Genomic DNA, 18737 nt, shown 5'->3' with positions numbered 1-18737 from the left:
CGAGAATGCATTTCCATAGCTTCTTTTCTTGGGCAGCTTACGCGTTTTATTATGAAATACGATGGATGCCCTGAAAGAAGTGTTGGAGTTGAATTTGGAAGAAAGCGTCTGGTTTTAGCAGAAATGCTAAAGCACGTTCTTTCAAAATGTCTACTACATACTACAGATATCGAGGACGGTTGTCACATGCTCTTTTTCTCGTCACACCGACGTGATATAATTTTGACCCATTTTTTTCGTCATTCTGTATTTGCTGGGAACTCATGGAAAGGAATTCCGCTGCGTTTGTGAAGTTTACTTTTGCAAAATGGTTCACAGCAAAGAAACATTTGTTGAGGACGCGCAATAGACATCCTGTGAATAGAAGTTTCACAATAAATATTCTTCTTTTCTGTCTTCTTTTTGTGAGGACGCGGGTGCGAACTGTGTCGCACATGTGGATCTGGCCCTGTTTTACGGCCGGATTCCCTTCCTGTCGCCAACCTTATATGGAGGGATGTAATCACTATTATGTGTTTTCTGTGGTGGTTGTTAGTGTAGTATGTTGTGTGAAGAGGAAAGTGTTGGGACAAACACAAACACCCAGTCCCCGAACCAGAAGAATTTAATATGAAATACGCGATTAAAATCCCCGACCCGCATGAGAATCGAATCCGGGACCCTCTGAACCGAATGCCTCAACGCTGACAATTCAGCCAAGGAATCGGACGTTTACAATAAATACTCTCTCAGCGATAAATGCAGAACCTCGTATATTTATAACTATGCACCAAACATTAACATAAACTTACGTTTAAATAGATTAAATAGATTGCTCCATCTGTGACACTTAAAAGTTTTGTTATACTCCAAGATACAGCCAAACATTTCCTCAGGTAAGCACAGATTATTGTAAAAGACACTCCCTACAAGCTGAATACACAAATCAACACCTTATATAATTATTTTTAAGATCTGCCTGACCTATAAACTTACTAACTTAACATTTTGCTTCACAATTTCTATATACGTCAGTGTTAAACAGTGGAGGACTAAAACGAAGTCTAGCGGCGACTCTGGAACTAGAACGTATTTCACGTTGTGTAAGCTGCCATGCGGAGGCCTGATTACGGCAACACAGACAAGCTTGAAGCCGTGACCATCGTGTGACCAATAAAAGGTGAGTAACGTTGGACGTTATTTTTAACTGTTACCTTTCACAGTTACTTTCTTGTAGCAGTGACAGGTGTAGCAGTTACACAAAAATAACCGTTTGTCACACCTCTAGTCCCACGAGGAAATCGCGGCACCTTGTAGAAACGGCACGGGTAACCGATACTACACTCTTAGCAACAATACAAAATGATCGCCAATTCGATTATTTCATTTTATTCGAGTTTAGGATTATTATTTTCTATTAAATTATTTTTTCGATTATTCATTTGACTTTCCATTCGAATGATTGGGGCAATTCAATAGTGAATGCTTTCAAAATAATGGATTGAAAAGTAATCTTAATGTCGTCATCAACTGATCACTTCTTCTTCTTCTTCTTCTTCTTCTTCTTCTTCCTCTTCTTTATCTGTTTACCCTCCAGGGTTGGATTTTCCCTCGGACTCAGCGAGGGATCCCACTTCTACCACCTCAAGGGCAGTGACCTGGAGCTTCAGACTCTGGTTCGGGGGATACAACTGGGGAGGATGACCAGTACCTCGCCCAGGTGGCCTCACCTGCTATGCTGAACAGGGCCCTTGCGGGGGTATGGGAAGATTGGAAGGGATAGACAAGGAAGAGGGAAGGAAGCGGCCGTGGCTATGAGTTAGGTACCATCCCGGCATTTGCCTGGAGGAGAAGTGGGAAACCACGGAAAACCACTTCCAGGATGGCTGAGGTGGGAATCAAACTCACCTCTACTCAGTTGACGTCCCGAAGCTGAGTGGACCCCTTTCCAGCCCTCGTACCACTTTTCAATTTCGTGGCAAATCAGGGAATCGAACCCGGGCCTCCGGGGGTGGCAGCGAATCACACTAAACACTATACCACAGACGCGGACGATGCAATTTTGCATGCATGTATAATTCGTAGAGGAGAAGAAGATGTATTAGAATTATTGAGCTAGCTTCATTGGTTAAGTGTTAAAAAACATGTTCAAATGAAAATTAATGAAAAAGTGACTACCGGTACTTGAACAATAACTTCATGGAATTCACTGATTCTAGTACATATTGTAGCTATAACATTACTAATCATAATAAAAAGTAATCACAGAAAAATAATAACCTCTTCCCAGCGTGAACCACTTATAAGCGTCACAAATGTATAGATACTTCTGACATCTACTGGCCTTATTTTTCAACAAAGTATTACATTTTATTTCCATGGAATATCGTATTCCGTGCAGAACTCAAGTGGCCGTGCACACATGTGTTCCGTGACGTCAGCAGTCGAAGCATAATGGGTTCCGCGCTATAACCCCCAATGTAAACAAACAAAGTAATTTAGCAGTGATATTGGGCGAATACTCTTGCTTTGCGGTGAAAGTGATGACGAAAGGGACAATTATTCTTCCGAATCGAGTGATGAATTCCACGATGACAGACACAAATGTGAAGAAATTGCAGACGTTCATATTGACTGGGTTACGTTTGGAGGGCTGCGCAACGGATTCGATTTTAAAAGCAATTGTGGGATTCATGCCAACTTCGGGGATAATCCAGAATTGTTGACAATTTTTGAACATTTTGTTTGTGATGAAAAATTTTATGAAGTAAAAAAAAAAAAAAACACGTTGAAAATTCAATGCTCAGTTAAGGGGTTAAAGTGTTTGTAAATGAGCAGGGAAATGGTAAAATAGTGGCCATTATACACGGGCATTTTGAATAATTAATTATATAGGGAGAGAAATGCATTTATTTCTGCTTTCCCGGTTTGTAGGCTGCCAAAAAGACAAAGCTTACATGAGGAGTTGATTAATAATTACAAGGATCTTTGAAAATATAGTACACTATAGTAAAATCTACTAATAATTTTAAAATTGTGTATCAGTCAATAATTTTGAAATCCATGAGGAATTCCTGATAGGACAAAGATATGGCTAAGTGTATAGATGATTTTTACTATTGCTAACGATCTTTTCAGAGCTGCTAACCCTTACTTTATAAATTGGTTATGCAAATTAAATTTCTTACAAAAGTTGTGAAATGTGTGAGTAATGGTGCATCGTGCTCCAATCATCAATCCTAAAACATCGATGGAGTCCAGATGATATTTCTCTGCATAGTATGGAATAGAAGGTTCATTTACATCACATGTCTCCTTGTGTGCACCATGTGGTCGAGTGGATGACGTTTCGGTTCTATCATATCATATCGTATCGTATCGTATCGCATCGTATCATATCATATCATATCGTATCGTATCGTATCATATCATATCATATCATATCATATCATATCATATCATATCATATCATATCATATCATATCATATCATATCATATCATATCATATCATATCATATCATATCATATCATATCACATCGTATCGTATCGTATCGTATCGTATCATATCATATCACATCATATCATATCATATCATATCATATCATATCATATCATATCGTATCGTATCGTATCGTATCGTATCGTATCGTATCGTATCGTATCGTATCGTATCGTATCGTATCATGTCGTATCGTATCGTATCGTATCGTATCGTATCGTATCGTATCATATCATATCATATCATATCGTATCGTATCGTATCGTATCGTATCGTATCGTATCGTATCGTATCGTATCGTATCGTATCGTATCGTATCGTATCGTATCGTATCGTATCGTATCGTATCATATCATATCATATCATATCGTATCGTATCGTATCGTATCGTATCGTATCGTATCGTATCATATCATATCATATCATATCATATCATATCATATCATATCGTATCGTATCGTATCGTATCGTATCGTATCGCATCGTATCATATCATATCATATCATATCATATCATATCATATCATATCATATCATATCATATCATATCATATCATATCATATCATATCATATCATATCATATCATATCATATCATATCATACCTTTTAGCATTCATTTTCATTGCTGGGGGAAATATTCAATACACCCCATTGTTCTATGTTCAAATGTGTAGGTTCCTCCTTAAAGTTTTGGCAAGCCGCGATTAGAAACATGGCCTCCAGGCACTGCAGCTAATTAATTAATTAATTAATAATCATCAGTGATCTGCATTTAGACTTGTACTTGCGTGACACATTGTTTGTCGAGTCTTTTCTCAAATGATATCAAAGTATTTGGATATTTATCAAACTTCTTCCTTGATGAACTATTCCAGTCCCTAATTACTCGCTTTGCAAATGAATTTCTCCCAAATTTGAGACGATTATTTCCAAACGGTACGAAATCCAAGAAAAGTCAAATTTTACAGCAGAGGGGAAAATGCCCATGTCGTAATATTTCAACTGAAAATTCATTTAGCACTTTAATAATAAATTTCAGGCAGAATAAATGTACTACCTGCAGTAACTGTCGTTATCTAACTACTTTCCGCCAATATTCAGGCAATATTCGGAACGGACTAGTAATCCCATCTATCGGAGATGAGTGACAGCAGAAGAGACAAATCATATCACAAAAATGGTTAATTTAATGTTATTGTTGATCAGTTTTATGAGCTTTCCGTATTGCAGCCATTCACTTTTACCTTCCTTCCGACTCTGTGACATCAGAGCATCTAATATAAAGGGAGTCCTTCTTTCCTACAGGACTTCCTCTTGCCTTATTCTTCAAGCGATCGTTCCATAACGATTCATTCTCATCTTTTATAATTATCTTCACAGTTTTCCTTGTCGATACCGACCGATGATCATACAATTTTACAAGTCAGGACAATCTTTACAAAAAAAAAAACCTCGCCAGTTAACATGATTAAATAATATTTCCATGTTCAAAATGCTCAGTCGATATGGACTAATCAACAAAAGTCTAAATTAATTATTCTATTATCATAGCCAGTACAGTAAAACAGTATAAGACATAAATGATTGGAACTTGTATTCTCTATAACTTTTGTTACGCTGTACTAATACTTTCCGATAGGACCAATAACATAGGTACCGCTATTTCAAAAAAAAATAATTTTGCCACCTTCCCCTAAACTACCATTTCATTCATTCTTCTTCTTCTTCCCTGGCCGTAAGTAGAACCATCCATAACTCTAACAATGGGTCCTTCGTATTTATGACCCCTGGACCGAGCATGTCCCAGCATTTTAAACTCCCCAGGAACCGGGCTGTCTGTTGGTCGGCAGGTTGGTTTGGATATTTCAACCAGCCCTACCATTTCATCCGGCGTGAATAAAACTTGTTTATCTAGAGTGCAGCACCTTATTTCCAGACTTTGCACACTGAATTTCATAAAATTGTGTTCACCCATTTTCTCTTGGTTCGGACTTGATACGGACTTATCATCAAAAATTGAAATTCACGAATATCTCTGTTATCATAGCCGGTACTGTACCAGACATGTATTATCGGAAATTTAATTCTATATAACTTTAGTAACTAAGTACTTATCGATAGGACCATGAATAACATAAATATTTGAGAGTTAAATTCTACGCCTTCCTCTAAATTACCATTTTACTTAGCGTGAATAAAATTATTTATATCGTATATTGTATTGCGTAATTTCCCGGCTTTACGTACCGATTTTCATTAAATTCTCTTCAGCAACTTTCTCGTGATGCCCGTGCATACATACCGACGCACAGACAAACGGTGATGATGGAAAATTAAAAAGTGCATTTCCTTGTTTCTGTGCACACGACCGATACAAAAATACTATTATTTTAAAATTCTGAGCGATATACAAAAAAAACCCTCTTATTTTATATGTACAAATTACGAGGGCAATCCAATAAGAATTCAGCTATTTTACTCTAATTGTCTTTACGTTGGCTCTATGGCGTTGTGTGCTCACCGGTCGCCAGATGGCACGGTTGTCTACGTCTGTGGCAGGTTACAGCTTGCGCTGTTGCGCTGCGCCACTCTCTGTATGCACCAAGGATGAACAGTGTTTGTTTTTGTGTGTACCAGCAGCGGAAATTCTTAGAAGACTTATCCACAGCGAAGTGTTCGTCAATGGATTGAGCAGTTCAAAAGGGGTCGCACGAACGTAAAGGATGAGGAAAGATCCTGGCGTCCATCTGCAGCCGTAACTGATGCCAGTACTGATCCTGATAACAGACGAGTGACTGTTGATGATGCGGCAAACCATGTGCATATTAGCCATGGTTCTCAGATAGTTACTTGTTGACTTGCCTACGGATTTTGTGTTAGAATTTTTTCAGTTTAAGAAATACTGAAGAAGAAAGGATGGATTCGGTATATTTTGGCACTGAAACTCCTGTTAGTTTTTCTCACGACTTCCCTGAACTTCTTTGGCAATCGTAATGGACTCCTCTCCAACTGCGTAATTCCTCCCGGTAGCCTGCTAAAGTTGCCCTCAAGAACTCCATATCTGATAGGACATCGCTTTCATGGCTTCCCTTATACAGACAGCATCGTTATAGTCCATGGCCTGAATTATCTAGCGTTGCAACAAAACAACTTGCTACAATACATAAATTAATAGGCCTACAGATACTACAACGAAATGATATCATAGTCCTCAGTCAAATTAAGATATTGAAAGTACCTCCTTACATCAAGCTTGGCAGAAGACTAACTTTCCATCGGTTGCGAAATTGAAGTCAGATTCTCTAGCGCTCGACTCCTTCAGTGAGCAGGACTTGGACGATTTTTCTCTACCAGAAGTATGCATCAGTCTTTTCCGGTTTCACTCAGAGATGGCGCCAACGAACAGTACGCAGCGTATGAAGTTCACACATACGTCAGTTTGTTCTTCTAACATTAATCTACCAATACACACACACGTTAAGTCCGCCAAACACTAGCGTCTGTGTTGTATTGTTCAGTGATCATGTCGACGTTTGTGCCTGAAAAAGAACATTTGTGGTATGCATTGATTTTCTTATTTAATCAAAATAAAAAGGATGCGGAAAGTCATCGTTTGCTGGTAGAAACACATGGTGAACATGCTTCATCGATTAAAACATGTGAGACATGATTTCGACAATGCAAACGTGGTCATTTCAATGTGAAAGGCAGTGCGCTCTGGTAAACCACAAAACTGCAAAGAAGAGCAATTGCAGGCGTTTCTGGATGAAGACACAATTCAAACTCAATAGCAATTAGCACAAGAATTAATTGTGTCACAATAAACAATCAGTAGACGTTTACGGGCGATGGGGTAGATAATAAACTCGACAAAGTGATTTTCTTACACGACAGTGCACAGTGAAAGACACTTTGCATTCACTTGGATGGGAGATACTTTCGCACCCGCCGTACTTACCCGATCACCTCTTCGCATCAGTGGGGCACGCGTTCACAGAGAAGCACTTCAGCAATTTTGAGGAAGTTGGAAAATGGCTCGACGAAAAGTTTGCCGCAAAAGACAAGCAGTTTCTCCGGCATGCTATTCATAACTTACTTTAAAGATGGGCCAAGTGTATAGAAGCCGATGGCCGATATTTTGAATAAACAAAAAATAATTTCCCTTGAAAATTAAGTGTCTTCTTTACCAGAAATACGCACAAAATCTTATGTATTCACCTGATAGGCATTGCCAAACACACAGATCTCAACATGATCTCAAGACAAAGCGTCCTACAATTTGCAGGGAGGGATAAGTAGGGGATATGTGTGTGTACTACATAGTTCGACCTTGATTGATTCTCGCATATATTCTTAGGAGGTGGGGGAGTGGAAGGTATCGTGCTCCTTGTTTGTCCTGAAGTAAATTCCCCAAGCGCTATTTCTGGAGGCTTTCGAAGATTCACCTTATTGATAGTGGGTAAACAGTTGTTGAGAATCGAGAAAATAATTATGTCAACCACACCAGCCACCAACCACACCACATTGGAAGAAAATTCGATACTTTTAACGACTGTCAGAAGGCAGTTATACTCCAAATATGCAGAAACTCCTAAAGTAGATATTCATTGGCACAACAGAACCAAGAAATTCTTAGTAAAAATAAGAGTCTAAAACGGATTCATACTTTAAACGTTTACGCTTCCGTATACAGAAATGAAATAGGCAAATAGGCAAAATATCATCTCTAATCATCATCATCATCATCATATTCGTAAATTACGTAGCAAAGCTGTATGTACCTCCCCCAGATTCAATAGCATTCACTGTAGTCTTAGCAGCCTGGATGTTCTCTGGCGTAGCGGCCGCTATCACCAAGGGGTTAAGGGGTTCTCCATGGTTGTCAGCATCCACGACGTTACCATCACTCGTCCAAAGCTGGAAAAGAACGGATCAGAGAATTTAACCCTTTAGACACTGTAATTCAACAGTTTTTAGCACTTAAATTAAATATTGCGTACCTATTCGAATTCAAGACTTTTTTTACAAAATAATTCTATATTTCTGACGTGAAGCTTCTTTCAAACTTGGGTCAGGGTTTATCGTTGAAATATCGACAAGTAGCTTTTCATGTAACGGTAATGCAAACATTTACTATATCTCAAGAAGTACGGGAATGGTCTGTACTACCATAGTCAATAAGTTCGTGGAATAGCGCCTACAATGCAGACAACACATTGTACACTCATGCACCACAGGCAATAAGTTCTTGGACTGCCGCCTACAGTGCAGACGACACGTTGTACACACATGTACCACAGTCAATAGCTCGTGGACTGGCGCCTACAATGTAGGCAACACATTCTACATCCATGTACCACAGTCAATAAGTTCGTGGACTGGCACCTACAGTGTAGGTGATACGGCGTACACGCATGTACTAAGTCAATATATTAGCGGACTAGCGCTAACAGTTCAAGGATCAAATAGTCTTTTGATCTAACTTTTTGCGACTTTTTTCCAGTCGTGGTGATAGGAACGAATTCGGCTTCATAACCTCAAACGTTTCGCCAGCGGATTTGCCAAATTTTTGACATAACTTGAAATTTTCCCCTGCTCAAACTTCTACATTCTTAAGTTCCGCCGCTCACATTCAACCACCATTTACAACAGAGACCGTAGTTCTGCTTATACCGCTTGCACACAACTGCCTCTTACTGGTACTAGCGAAGAACTGTCACGGAAATATCATGTTGTGCAAACTCTCGGCTGTAGATCACCACAGCGACAGTAGACGGCCAGCCCAGGAACTTAGTGACTCTACTAGGTATTTCAGACATACATGAAAAAATATTGAAGCCTCAGAAGAAATGGGCGGATGTCAATGTAACTTCCTACACGTACACACAATCAGTGGGTATGAAAATTATTAGAGTTGCAATTCTCTGTTACACCAGGGTACATTAGTGTTGTTACCAGGCCTGGTAGGTTTTATAAGGGACGTGAACTGCGTCAGATATTGAGTGATCAAATGCCACGTACTCGTGTGAGACAGCGCTATCAACACCTGGAAATGGGCCTCAGTGTTCGTCTCCATTTGGCCGGCTGGTCCAGTTTTGAGGGGTATTGGGATTTGACAGTGGCCCGATGTTGGAATGCATGGGAGCGTAAGGGCAGGCATATTCGTCGTCCAGGTTTCGGTACACTACAAGGGAGGATCGCCGTACTGTGGACCAGGCACATCGTAACCACATCTGCGCCTGCCATCTGAGAACAAGTAATGGATTCCCTGTAACAGTGTTCGGAGACTAGCAGCAGCCGGAGTGGAGAATTACCGTCCCGTGCGTAGGCTGCGTCTGGAGTGGTGCCGTGACCGGGAAATATGGACTGCTGATGAATGACGTCGTATTATATTCAGCGATGAATTACAGTTATGCACTACCCCAGATGACAAACGTCTGTGAGTATGGCGGTGATCAGGGGAGAAGCCCCATTCTTCCCATATTTTAGAGAGGCACAACGGTGTTACTCCTTGCGTCGTGGTGTGGGGAGCCATCTGTTATGATTTCAAGTCATGGCTGGTTGTCACTGAAGGAAATCCGATGGCACAACTGTACGTCATGGACATTATGCGCGTCCTCATGTATTACCTCCCATGCGGCTTATCTTGGTTCCATTTTACAAGACAATGCTCATCTACACACGGCATGCGTCTGTATGAACTGTCTACGTGATGTTGAGGTAATCCCTTGGCCAGCAAGATCCCCAGATCTGACGCCGATAGAACACGTGTGGGACCAGCTCAGACGTCAACTCCACCCCAGTGCCAGTATCCAGGGTATCAAGGACCATTTCCAACTGTTGTGGGCCAGCTAGCCACAGACGAGGATACAATGGCTTTATGACACCCTTCCTAACCGAATCAGTGCATGCATCCAAGCTAGAGTGGGCACAACTTCATACTGATAAATGGGTTCGTACTTTGCAAATTTGACTCGATTTTATAATCATTGAAATAACATCACGTACCCTCTCATCACGTGAAGTTCCATATGGCTTCCCCCTCCCCTTCTGGGTGGTCGGTCAGGCAGTGTATGCGTATTCTTGCAGTACTTTTAATTTCAAGTCATTGAACGCTATTGGTTTACCACACATCTCGAATTCGTTCCAAATTTTAATCTTGAATTCTCTGCATATGTGCTGTGTATTCCGCCCCTTATAGTGAAGGTTGGTCGTTAGGGCCTTTTATAATTAAATAAATAAGTAAATAAATAAATAAATAAAATTAATATAATTTCTTACCGTGATAGTGTCGGAGAATAGCACGATGGAGAAAGAGTCCCCTGGCCTTAGCTCGTCCAGAATGCTGCTCATGGCCTCCTTCAACTGTCTAATCTTGTGGCCATACATAGAGCCACTGCGGTCCAATACGAATATCACGTGCTTGTTGAGCGGATTCAAGTTTGGAGGAGCAAAGAAGTGGACAAAATATCCTTCATTTACCTGGAGAATAGAAGAATAATTGTCAGTGTTTTTAAATATTATTTCTCGTGATAATAAGCGTTTGGGCTGTTGACGTGTCAAGGAAAAAAAGGTGGAATTCATTTCGTTTCTTTACCGATATCATTTATATATGTAAGAAAAAATAAAGGTCCTATAACACTCCCCTGCGGAACTCCCTCTTAATCGCCCAGGTGGTAGATTCCCTGTAAATAGTTTACCTACCGGGCGAGTTGGCCGTGCGCGTAGAGGCGCGCGGCTGTGAGCTTGCATCCGGGAGATAGTAGGTTCGAATCCCACTATCGGCAGCCCTGAAGATGGTTTTCCGTGGTTTCCCATTTTCACACCAGGAAAATGCTGGGGCTGTACCTTAATTAAGGCCACGGCCGCTTCCTTCCAACTCCTAGGCCTTTCCTATCTCATCGTCGCCATAAGACCTATCTGTGTCGGTGCGACGTAAAGCTCCTAGCAAAAAAAATAATTTACCTAGATTTTTCTCAAATATTTTCAAAATATTTTGGAAATGGATCGAACACTTCCCTTGATAATTTATTCAAATCCCTTACTCCTCGTCCTATAAATGAATAGTACCTCCAATTTGTTCTCTTGAATTCCAACTTTATATTATTATCTACATCTAGGCTCAACTCAAGCTTCTTATGTTATTCCACGCCTTCTCCCCACTGACAGCTCGAAACATACCGCATAGTCGAGCATCTCGTCTCCTTACTTCCAAGTCTTCCCAGCAGAAAGTTTGCAATATTTTAGTAACGTTACTGCTTTGTCGGAAATCACCCTGAGCAAATCGTGCTACTTTCCTTTGAACTTTCTCCAGAATTTTATCTCGTATCAAGAAGTCCTGGTGAGGGTTTCATACACCAGAGCCATACCCTAACTGCGGTCTTACCATACACTCATACGCCCTCTCCTTTACATCCTTACTACAACCCATAACCATGTGAAGAAATCTGTAACATTTCTTAACAACCTCGTTAATGTGATTACCCCAGTTAAGGCCATTCCTTATATTAACACCTAGGTGTTTAGTGTTCCCCTTGAGGTAGACTACTCTCACCCCATCAGCACAATAATTAAAACTGAGACGACTTTTCCTCTTGTTAAAATTTACAACTTGACTTTTCATCACATTTACATTCATACCATTGTCTGATGTCCACCTTCACTACATTATCTACGCCCCCCTGCAGTCGCTCACAAGCCTCCAACTCATTTGCTACTGTATAGAGTACATCGCCCGAAAATATCCTTATCTGTGATTCCAGTTCTTTACCCATATCATTTATAGTCTATATGTAAGAAAAAAATAAAAGTCCTATAACACTCCCCTGTGGGACCCCCCTCTTAATCGTTAGAGAATCAGATAACACTTCACGTACTATAATTCTCTCAGTTATATTTTTTAGAAATGTACCCTTCGCTTCAACCACAATTTTGTCTAGTCCAATTGCCCGCATTTTCGTCAATAATCTATCATGATATACCCTATTAAAAGCCTTGGAAAGGTCAATCTGGATATAGTCCATTTGACCTCCTGAATCTAAACTTTTTCTGGAATTGTACAAGTTGAGTTTCACTGGAGTAACCTTTCCCAAACCCGAACTGCCTTCTATCGAACCAGTTAATAATTTCTCAAACGTGTCTGATATAATTCTTTCCCATAGCTTACAAACAACCCCCATTAAGCTGTAATTATCCGCTTTATGTTAGTAACCCTTTCCCTTGTACACTGGGTCTACTATTGCAGCTTTACATTCATTTGGTATTGCTCGTTCATGCAAACAGTAATCACATAACTATTTCACATATGCTACGCCATCGATAGCTGTTTTACTTCCCTAAGTAACAATATTTAATTTATTAATCTAATGTATGCTGTATCATCTGAATTTGCTCGACCGCACCCAATTGTTTTGTTCTTGAATTATATATTTTCCATCCGTACCATTCAGCAATTTCTTCAGATCTTCTGCACACTCAGATAAAATAACAATATCATTGGAAAATCTCAGATTTTTAATTTCCTCTCTTTGTTCCTTGATTCCCTTTCAAAATTTCTCTTCCTTTACTGCCTATTCTATATGAACACTGAAAAGGAGAAGGGACAAACTACTGCCTTGCCCTTCCATAGGTTTTTTGATAAAAAAAACACCTGATTGACATAGTAAGAAAAGAGAATGACAATTATCAGGAAGACTATAACCTACTTCAATTGTATAAGTAAAATTGCATTGGTCTATCTCAAATAATACAAAAGATATGACAATTTTTATGTTACAGAGTTCTTCACCCATCATCTCCCCTAGAGTACGTAGACTTGGATACTAATAAAAGCAAACTATATATACTCACCAGTATCTGGTTGGGCTGCGACGTCCTGTCAATATCATAGCGAACTTCAAACAAACCCTTCACCCCGTTACTGTTAATCTCTCTCTGCTCGTCGGGAGTTGGAGCCCAACGAATGATGGCTGTGTGACCGTTCGAGAACTCCTTTGACACCAGCCGGTTCTCTGTGACAGTCATGAGCAAGTAATATTACCACAAGAAATAAATTTCATAATTAATCCGTATTGCCAACCTCAACAACATTATTATTATTATTATTATTATTATTATTATTATTATTATTATTATTATTATTTTATTATTATTAGAGCCCGGATTTCCATGCACATGCATGTTTTTAAATAAGCTGGTTACAATTCTCAAACTTTGCAAATATTCGTTTCATGGCTTAACGATTCCAAATAACCGTTCTTTTTCCGTGCATGTTTGCATGTTTTGGCCTTTTTAGGACAAAATTCATGCATAATGGATATTTTTAAGATTTTGGATTTAATAGCGAGTATTTGGACGTTTAATATTGCATAATATTACTTTTCTTGTGACTTTGGCGCATATATAATGCTAACTTGCATGATAGTGCCTTTTGGGAATGTTGGTTTGCAGAATTTGGGGCCTTTTTTTCCACGTTATACAGAATGTCTATTACTGAGAAAAGGAGAGAATATATTCCTGGCATCCTACATGACAACCAGAATTAGTACAAAATCCAATTAACTAAACACTTTCTCATCTGCTGCTTGAGTAAACATTGACGTAAGCCGGAAGGTCGATCTGTGTAATTCTTGGGATTAAATTGTCCCAGTTGTACATTGTTATAAATCTAACCATAAATTGTGCATTACTCATTGAGAGCTCATTCTTGTGTTAGACGAACAAAATAAAATTTGTATCGCATTTCTGTGACGCCGCGTTGCTGAGCTAGCAGCTGGTTTTGCACTGAACCCCCTGGAACTCTCACTCGTGACTTTGTAATCGCAGCAGGCAATCAGTGCCAGTTATTGAGGAGATTCAAATGTGTCTGCCATCATCGCACGGAGAAGTATAGCTGCGGCAGCTAGATAGAAGTTGAAAAAAGTGATCCGGTCAAATCCTGATTTTGATTCATCAAGCTTATGTAAGACGTATTGTAGTGAAAATGCAAGAGACGTACAATTTGATCTCACTTCGTTCCAAATGTCTTCAATTAACTATGCACTGTCACTTTCTGTGACGTAGAACTTCTGTGCTTAAGGATGTGCTGACAGATAAACGGACGAGCTTAAATCAAAGCAATTTGGAGAAATCAGCTGTTGTACAAATGTTTCAAAAGGAAGTGAATTTTGATTGTGCATATTTCCAGTTTATCATGCATGTTTTGCTATATGATTGTGCATGAATGCATGCATATTTTGATATTTGATAGTGCATGGAAATCCGGGCTCTAATTATTATTATTGGCGTACGGCAACAAGATAGATACATATATACAAATACAGAATATTTATAAATATACACAGACAAGAAACATGTTTATAGTTATAGTTATAGTGGAATGTCCAGCTGGGTGATCAATTGCATGGCTTCCTCTGTTGATTCCACAAAGTCACTCGGGCTACCTGTGTAGGAATGTAGTGTACATTCACTTACAACACGGGGGATCGTCTACCGGGAACCACCACAGTTGCACACTTATAAAGGCCATCCCTGCATCGTCCATGATTTGTTCTCACCCAACTCAGAGTGGTCAAAACCTTATGCGGTAGATGATGTCCACCAGGAAGATCTTTACCAGAAGAGATGTTGTGTAGGGAGCTGTCTGTGGCAACTTTTCAGCGACTTGTCCATTCTTGTAAAGGGTGAAAATTCCCATCAGCCAATGTGACAGCATCACGTGACTTGAGCCTCGTTATATTGAGAGCGGGCAGTTGATGGTTCATTTATATCTTGTTGTACTCTCAAATAAGAGCATTTGATCTTCTTAAATCAGGCGGCATTATACCTGACAGGACTGAGGTGTGGACTAGATAGTACCAGATATTAAGCGCATGCTAACATTCAGTTGAATATCAGTGAGTTTTGTATATGGGCTATTCAGACAAACAAGTGCACAGTACTCAGCACAGGAGGAAAGCAGTCACAAGGCAGAAGATCTTAAAGTCCTTACTGAGGAACCTCAACTTGAGCCACGCAAATTCTCAAGGATATTATTACGTGTTTTGAGCTTTTTGGACAGTTTCATAAGATGTTGTTTGTAAGATAGTGTACGATCAGGTGTAATGCCTAAATATTTTGGATACCCGCTGTGCCGAAGTTCACGATGAGAAAAACGTATGTGGAGTTTAATGCCAGCTTGGCGATTATTCAGGTGAAAACATGACACTTCTGTTTTGTTAGGATTCAGTTGCGCTTCGCAGACCAGAATCGTGTCACCTCCCGCCTGGACATAACCTTGTTGAGACGCAAGATCCATAGGTGCATGGGGCATAGGCCACACTCACGCACCCTTCAGCTCGTTACAACTGTAACCGGGATACATCGCACCATAGCACACGCCGCCACTGTTCCATGGTCCATTGCCGGGCCCATGCACCTCGTTGAGCTCTGTGTCGAGGTGTCAGCAAAGAAACACGAGTTGGTCGTCGGCTGGTGCAGTTGCCTCCTTACAGTCCTGGTAGAAACAGGTTCCTCACTCCCAACATTCAACTGGGCGGTGATCTGACTCACAGTATCCCGTCAAGCACCCAGGATGGTTCTGTGGAGGCGAGGTGAGGTCCACTCGTTAAACAACTCTGGTCTTTCCCGTTAGGCGGTTTACGCGGGTGGCAACATTCTCTCTTCGATAGTGAAGACCCACACAAGACAGTGCTGAGTCCGCGTGTAATCTCCGCAATGCTGCAGCCATGCGCCATCCCACGTTCAAAGTCGTTTATAACTCGCGACGTGTTGCCTTCTTCAAGACACTGGTGTCTGTGAGAGACTGCTCAGCTATTCACAACGCTCAGGGGTCATACACATACACGGCACATTTTCTAGTGCGACGCCCCTTCCCGTGACATTTGGCCACTCAGTGTGTTTGACCTTTTCGAATAAGAGGTATTAGGGTATGTACCAAATCTGGGCAGTTTTTGTCCTACATTAAATAAAATAAAGGGTAAACCGTTGGACCTACCAAAATGAAGCGAACCATGTGGCATTGAAATTAAATTGTCGACGATAAATGTCGAATGCAGTTTCCTCGTAACTCTAAGGAAAGATGTTTTTGTAAACTTTCGTCTGGAGTGTGGCACTGTATGAAAGTGAAACATGGACGATGACTAGTTCATTAGGAAAGAGAATAGAAGCTTTTGAAATGTGGTGTTACAGAAGAATGCAGAAGGTGAGATCGATAGATCGAATCACGAATGAAGAGATACTGAATGGAATTGGTGAGAGGAGATCAATTTGGCTAAATTTAACCAGAAGAAGAGATAGAATAATAGGACAGATCTTAAGACTCCCAGGACTTGTTCAGTTGGTTTTTGAAGGAAGTGTAAGTGGTAAGAACGGTAAGGGTAGACCAAGGTATGAATATGACAAGCAGATTACAGCAGATATAGGATGTAGTAGTTACGTAGAAAGGAAAACGTTGCACAGATCATTATTTAAACTGATGACCTAAACAACAATAAATTTACGACTTAATAAGAAAGTTAATAAAAATAAATTGATGAAAACATGGCGTACGGCCTTCGGAGAAGCCTATCTTAGATCCTTCGAGGTTTTCGAGGCTTGCTAACAATTTTCCTAATAAAATTTAAAAAATATATAACTGAATGTTAACAAACTGCATAATTAATGAATGTATAAATTCATTACACTTGTCAACAAAATTGAACCTTTTTTCTTTCTCAACAATACAAATAAGAGATTCTAGAAGTATTTTTCATGCTGAATTCTATTATCATTTCATTTTTCCCCGTCAGGCATGAGTTTTGTGGCATATTTATTTGAATTTTTTATCATTTGTACAGGGAATGCTTCATTGTGTAAGACTGGTCTCATTGCGAATGCTAAATTCGGATGTGTAACTGCATATTTTGATTTAGATGTGATTTCTTATTTGATAAACAAAAATAACAATCGCTTCGATGATCCTTCACTTCCCTCCAAATCATGGTAAATCCAAATGGCATATGATGTGTACCATTTTCCCGCACAGTCGACAGTCTAACACACGTCTGGGGCCCAGCTCTTATCAGAATCACCCACACGACAGTAAAGGTAAAGCTCATAACACTCTTTCGCAAGTCACATGAAATGTCGCCTCTGAGACTTAAAGGTCAGCATGATTTTCACACTTTCTTCGTATGATGGAAAAATAAAACACTAAAACACAACATACACAATACACCGTAAATGAAAGGAAGGAACTATTTCACTAGTGATAGTAGTGGTAACACGCTAACAGTCAGCGCAATAATGACACATAACAATGCCAGAGTAACAGGTCTGCGCGTGTCAAAACAGGAATGAACCTGCGCAGCCTTGTCTTTTGGTGCCTCATCATGATATTACATATAATTTCCTTAAATTCCGCTTGAATGAAATCGATACATATGAGGTAAAGGTTCCTATGATAGGTAAAAGAGAATGCTAAAATCAAATATTTAAAATATGCTGTCAAAAAAGACTGTGCCTGCTGGAAAAAAAATTGAATTCAGTATGATAAAATGTACTGGATTCACTAATCAGATTTCTTGTGAAAAAAACCTTATCGACCAGTGTTATTGAATTAAAAATTCAAATACTCTACAATTAATGAACATCTATATAAATAATTTTTAAAAGGTTACTGAAAAAAGGAATACATAAATAGAAAGTTAAGAAATGAATGCAATAATATACAGAGTGTCCCTGAGAATGGTTCCAATATTTACAGAACGGGCATCAGGCAAACAAAGATGGAAAAAAGGTCGTTCCTACGATTCTGGAGAATATGCCACTACAGGAACGCCGCCAATGGATTGGTCGTGGAGGGCCAATACCTTAGCCTCCTCGTTTGCCTGACCTTAACCCTATAGGTTTTTGGCTCTGGGGACATGTAAATACCATGGTGTATGCGTTCCCCTTAAAAGAGTTAGGAAAAATTTCGAGAACTCGGGTTCAATACACCGAGCTCGATAGCTGCAGTCGCTTAAGTGCGGCCAGTATCCACTATTCGGGAGATAGTGGATCCGAACCCCACTGACGACAGCCATGAAGATGGTTTTCCGTGGTTTTCCCATTTCACACCAGGCAAATGCTAGGGCTGTACCTTAATTAAGGCCACGGCCGCTTCCTTCTCAGTCCTAGCACTTTCCTGTCCCATCGTCGCCGTAAGACGTATCTGTGTCGGTGCGACGTAAAGCCAATAGCGTGTTCAATGCCTGTGATGCAATCCGGCAACAGCCAGG

At 40.0% G+C, this 18737-nt stretch overlaps 1 protein-coding gene across 3 annotated transcripts in view; it reads right to left on the bottom strand.

Annotated features, from left to right (window-relative positions):
• The window catches only part of LOC136885350 (inter-alpha-trypsin inhibitor heavy chain H3), a 160351-nt gene that overhangs the window by 98511 nt on the left and 43103 nt on the right, over positions 1 to 18737 (bottom strand). For all 3 annotated transcript variants that reach the window (XM_067157863.2, XM_068230393.1, XM_068230392.1), the window contains exons 6-8: positions 13330 to 13490; positions 10762 to 10962; positions 8262 to 8397 (exon numbers count right to left, since the gene is read on the bottom strand). In XM_067157863.2, coding sequence (XP_067013964.2) covers positions 8262 to 8397; positions 10762 to 10962; positions 13330 to 13490 — 498 coding nt within the window. The remainder of the gene's footprint in view (positions 1 to 8261; positions 8398 to 10761; positions 10963 to 13329; positions 13491 to 18737) is intronic.

This window comes from Anabrus simplex, chromosome 14 (assembly GCF_040414725.1).
Source record: "Anabrus simplex isolate iqAnaSimp1 chromosome 14, ASM4041472v1, whole genome shotgun sequence".
In the NCBI taxonomy this organism is placed as follows: domain Eukaryota; kingdom Metazoa; phylum Arthropoda; class Insecta; order Orthoptera; family Tettigoniidae; genus Anabrus; species Anabrus simplex.
Note: the sequence above shows the minus strand (reverse complement) of the source record. Positions and strands in the feature narration are given on the sequence as shown.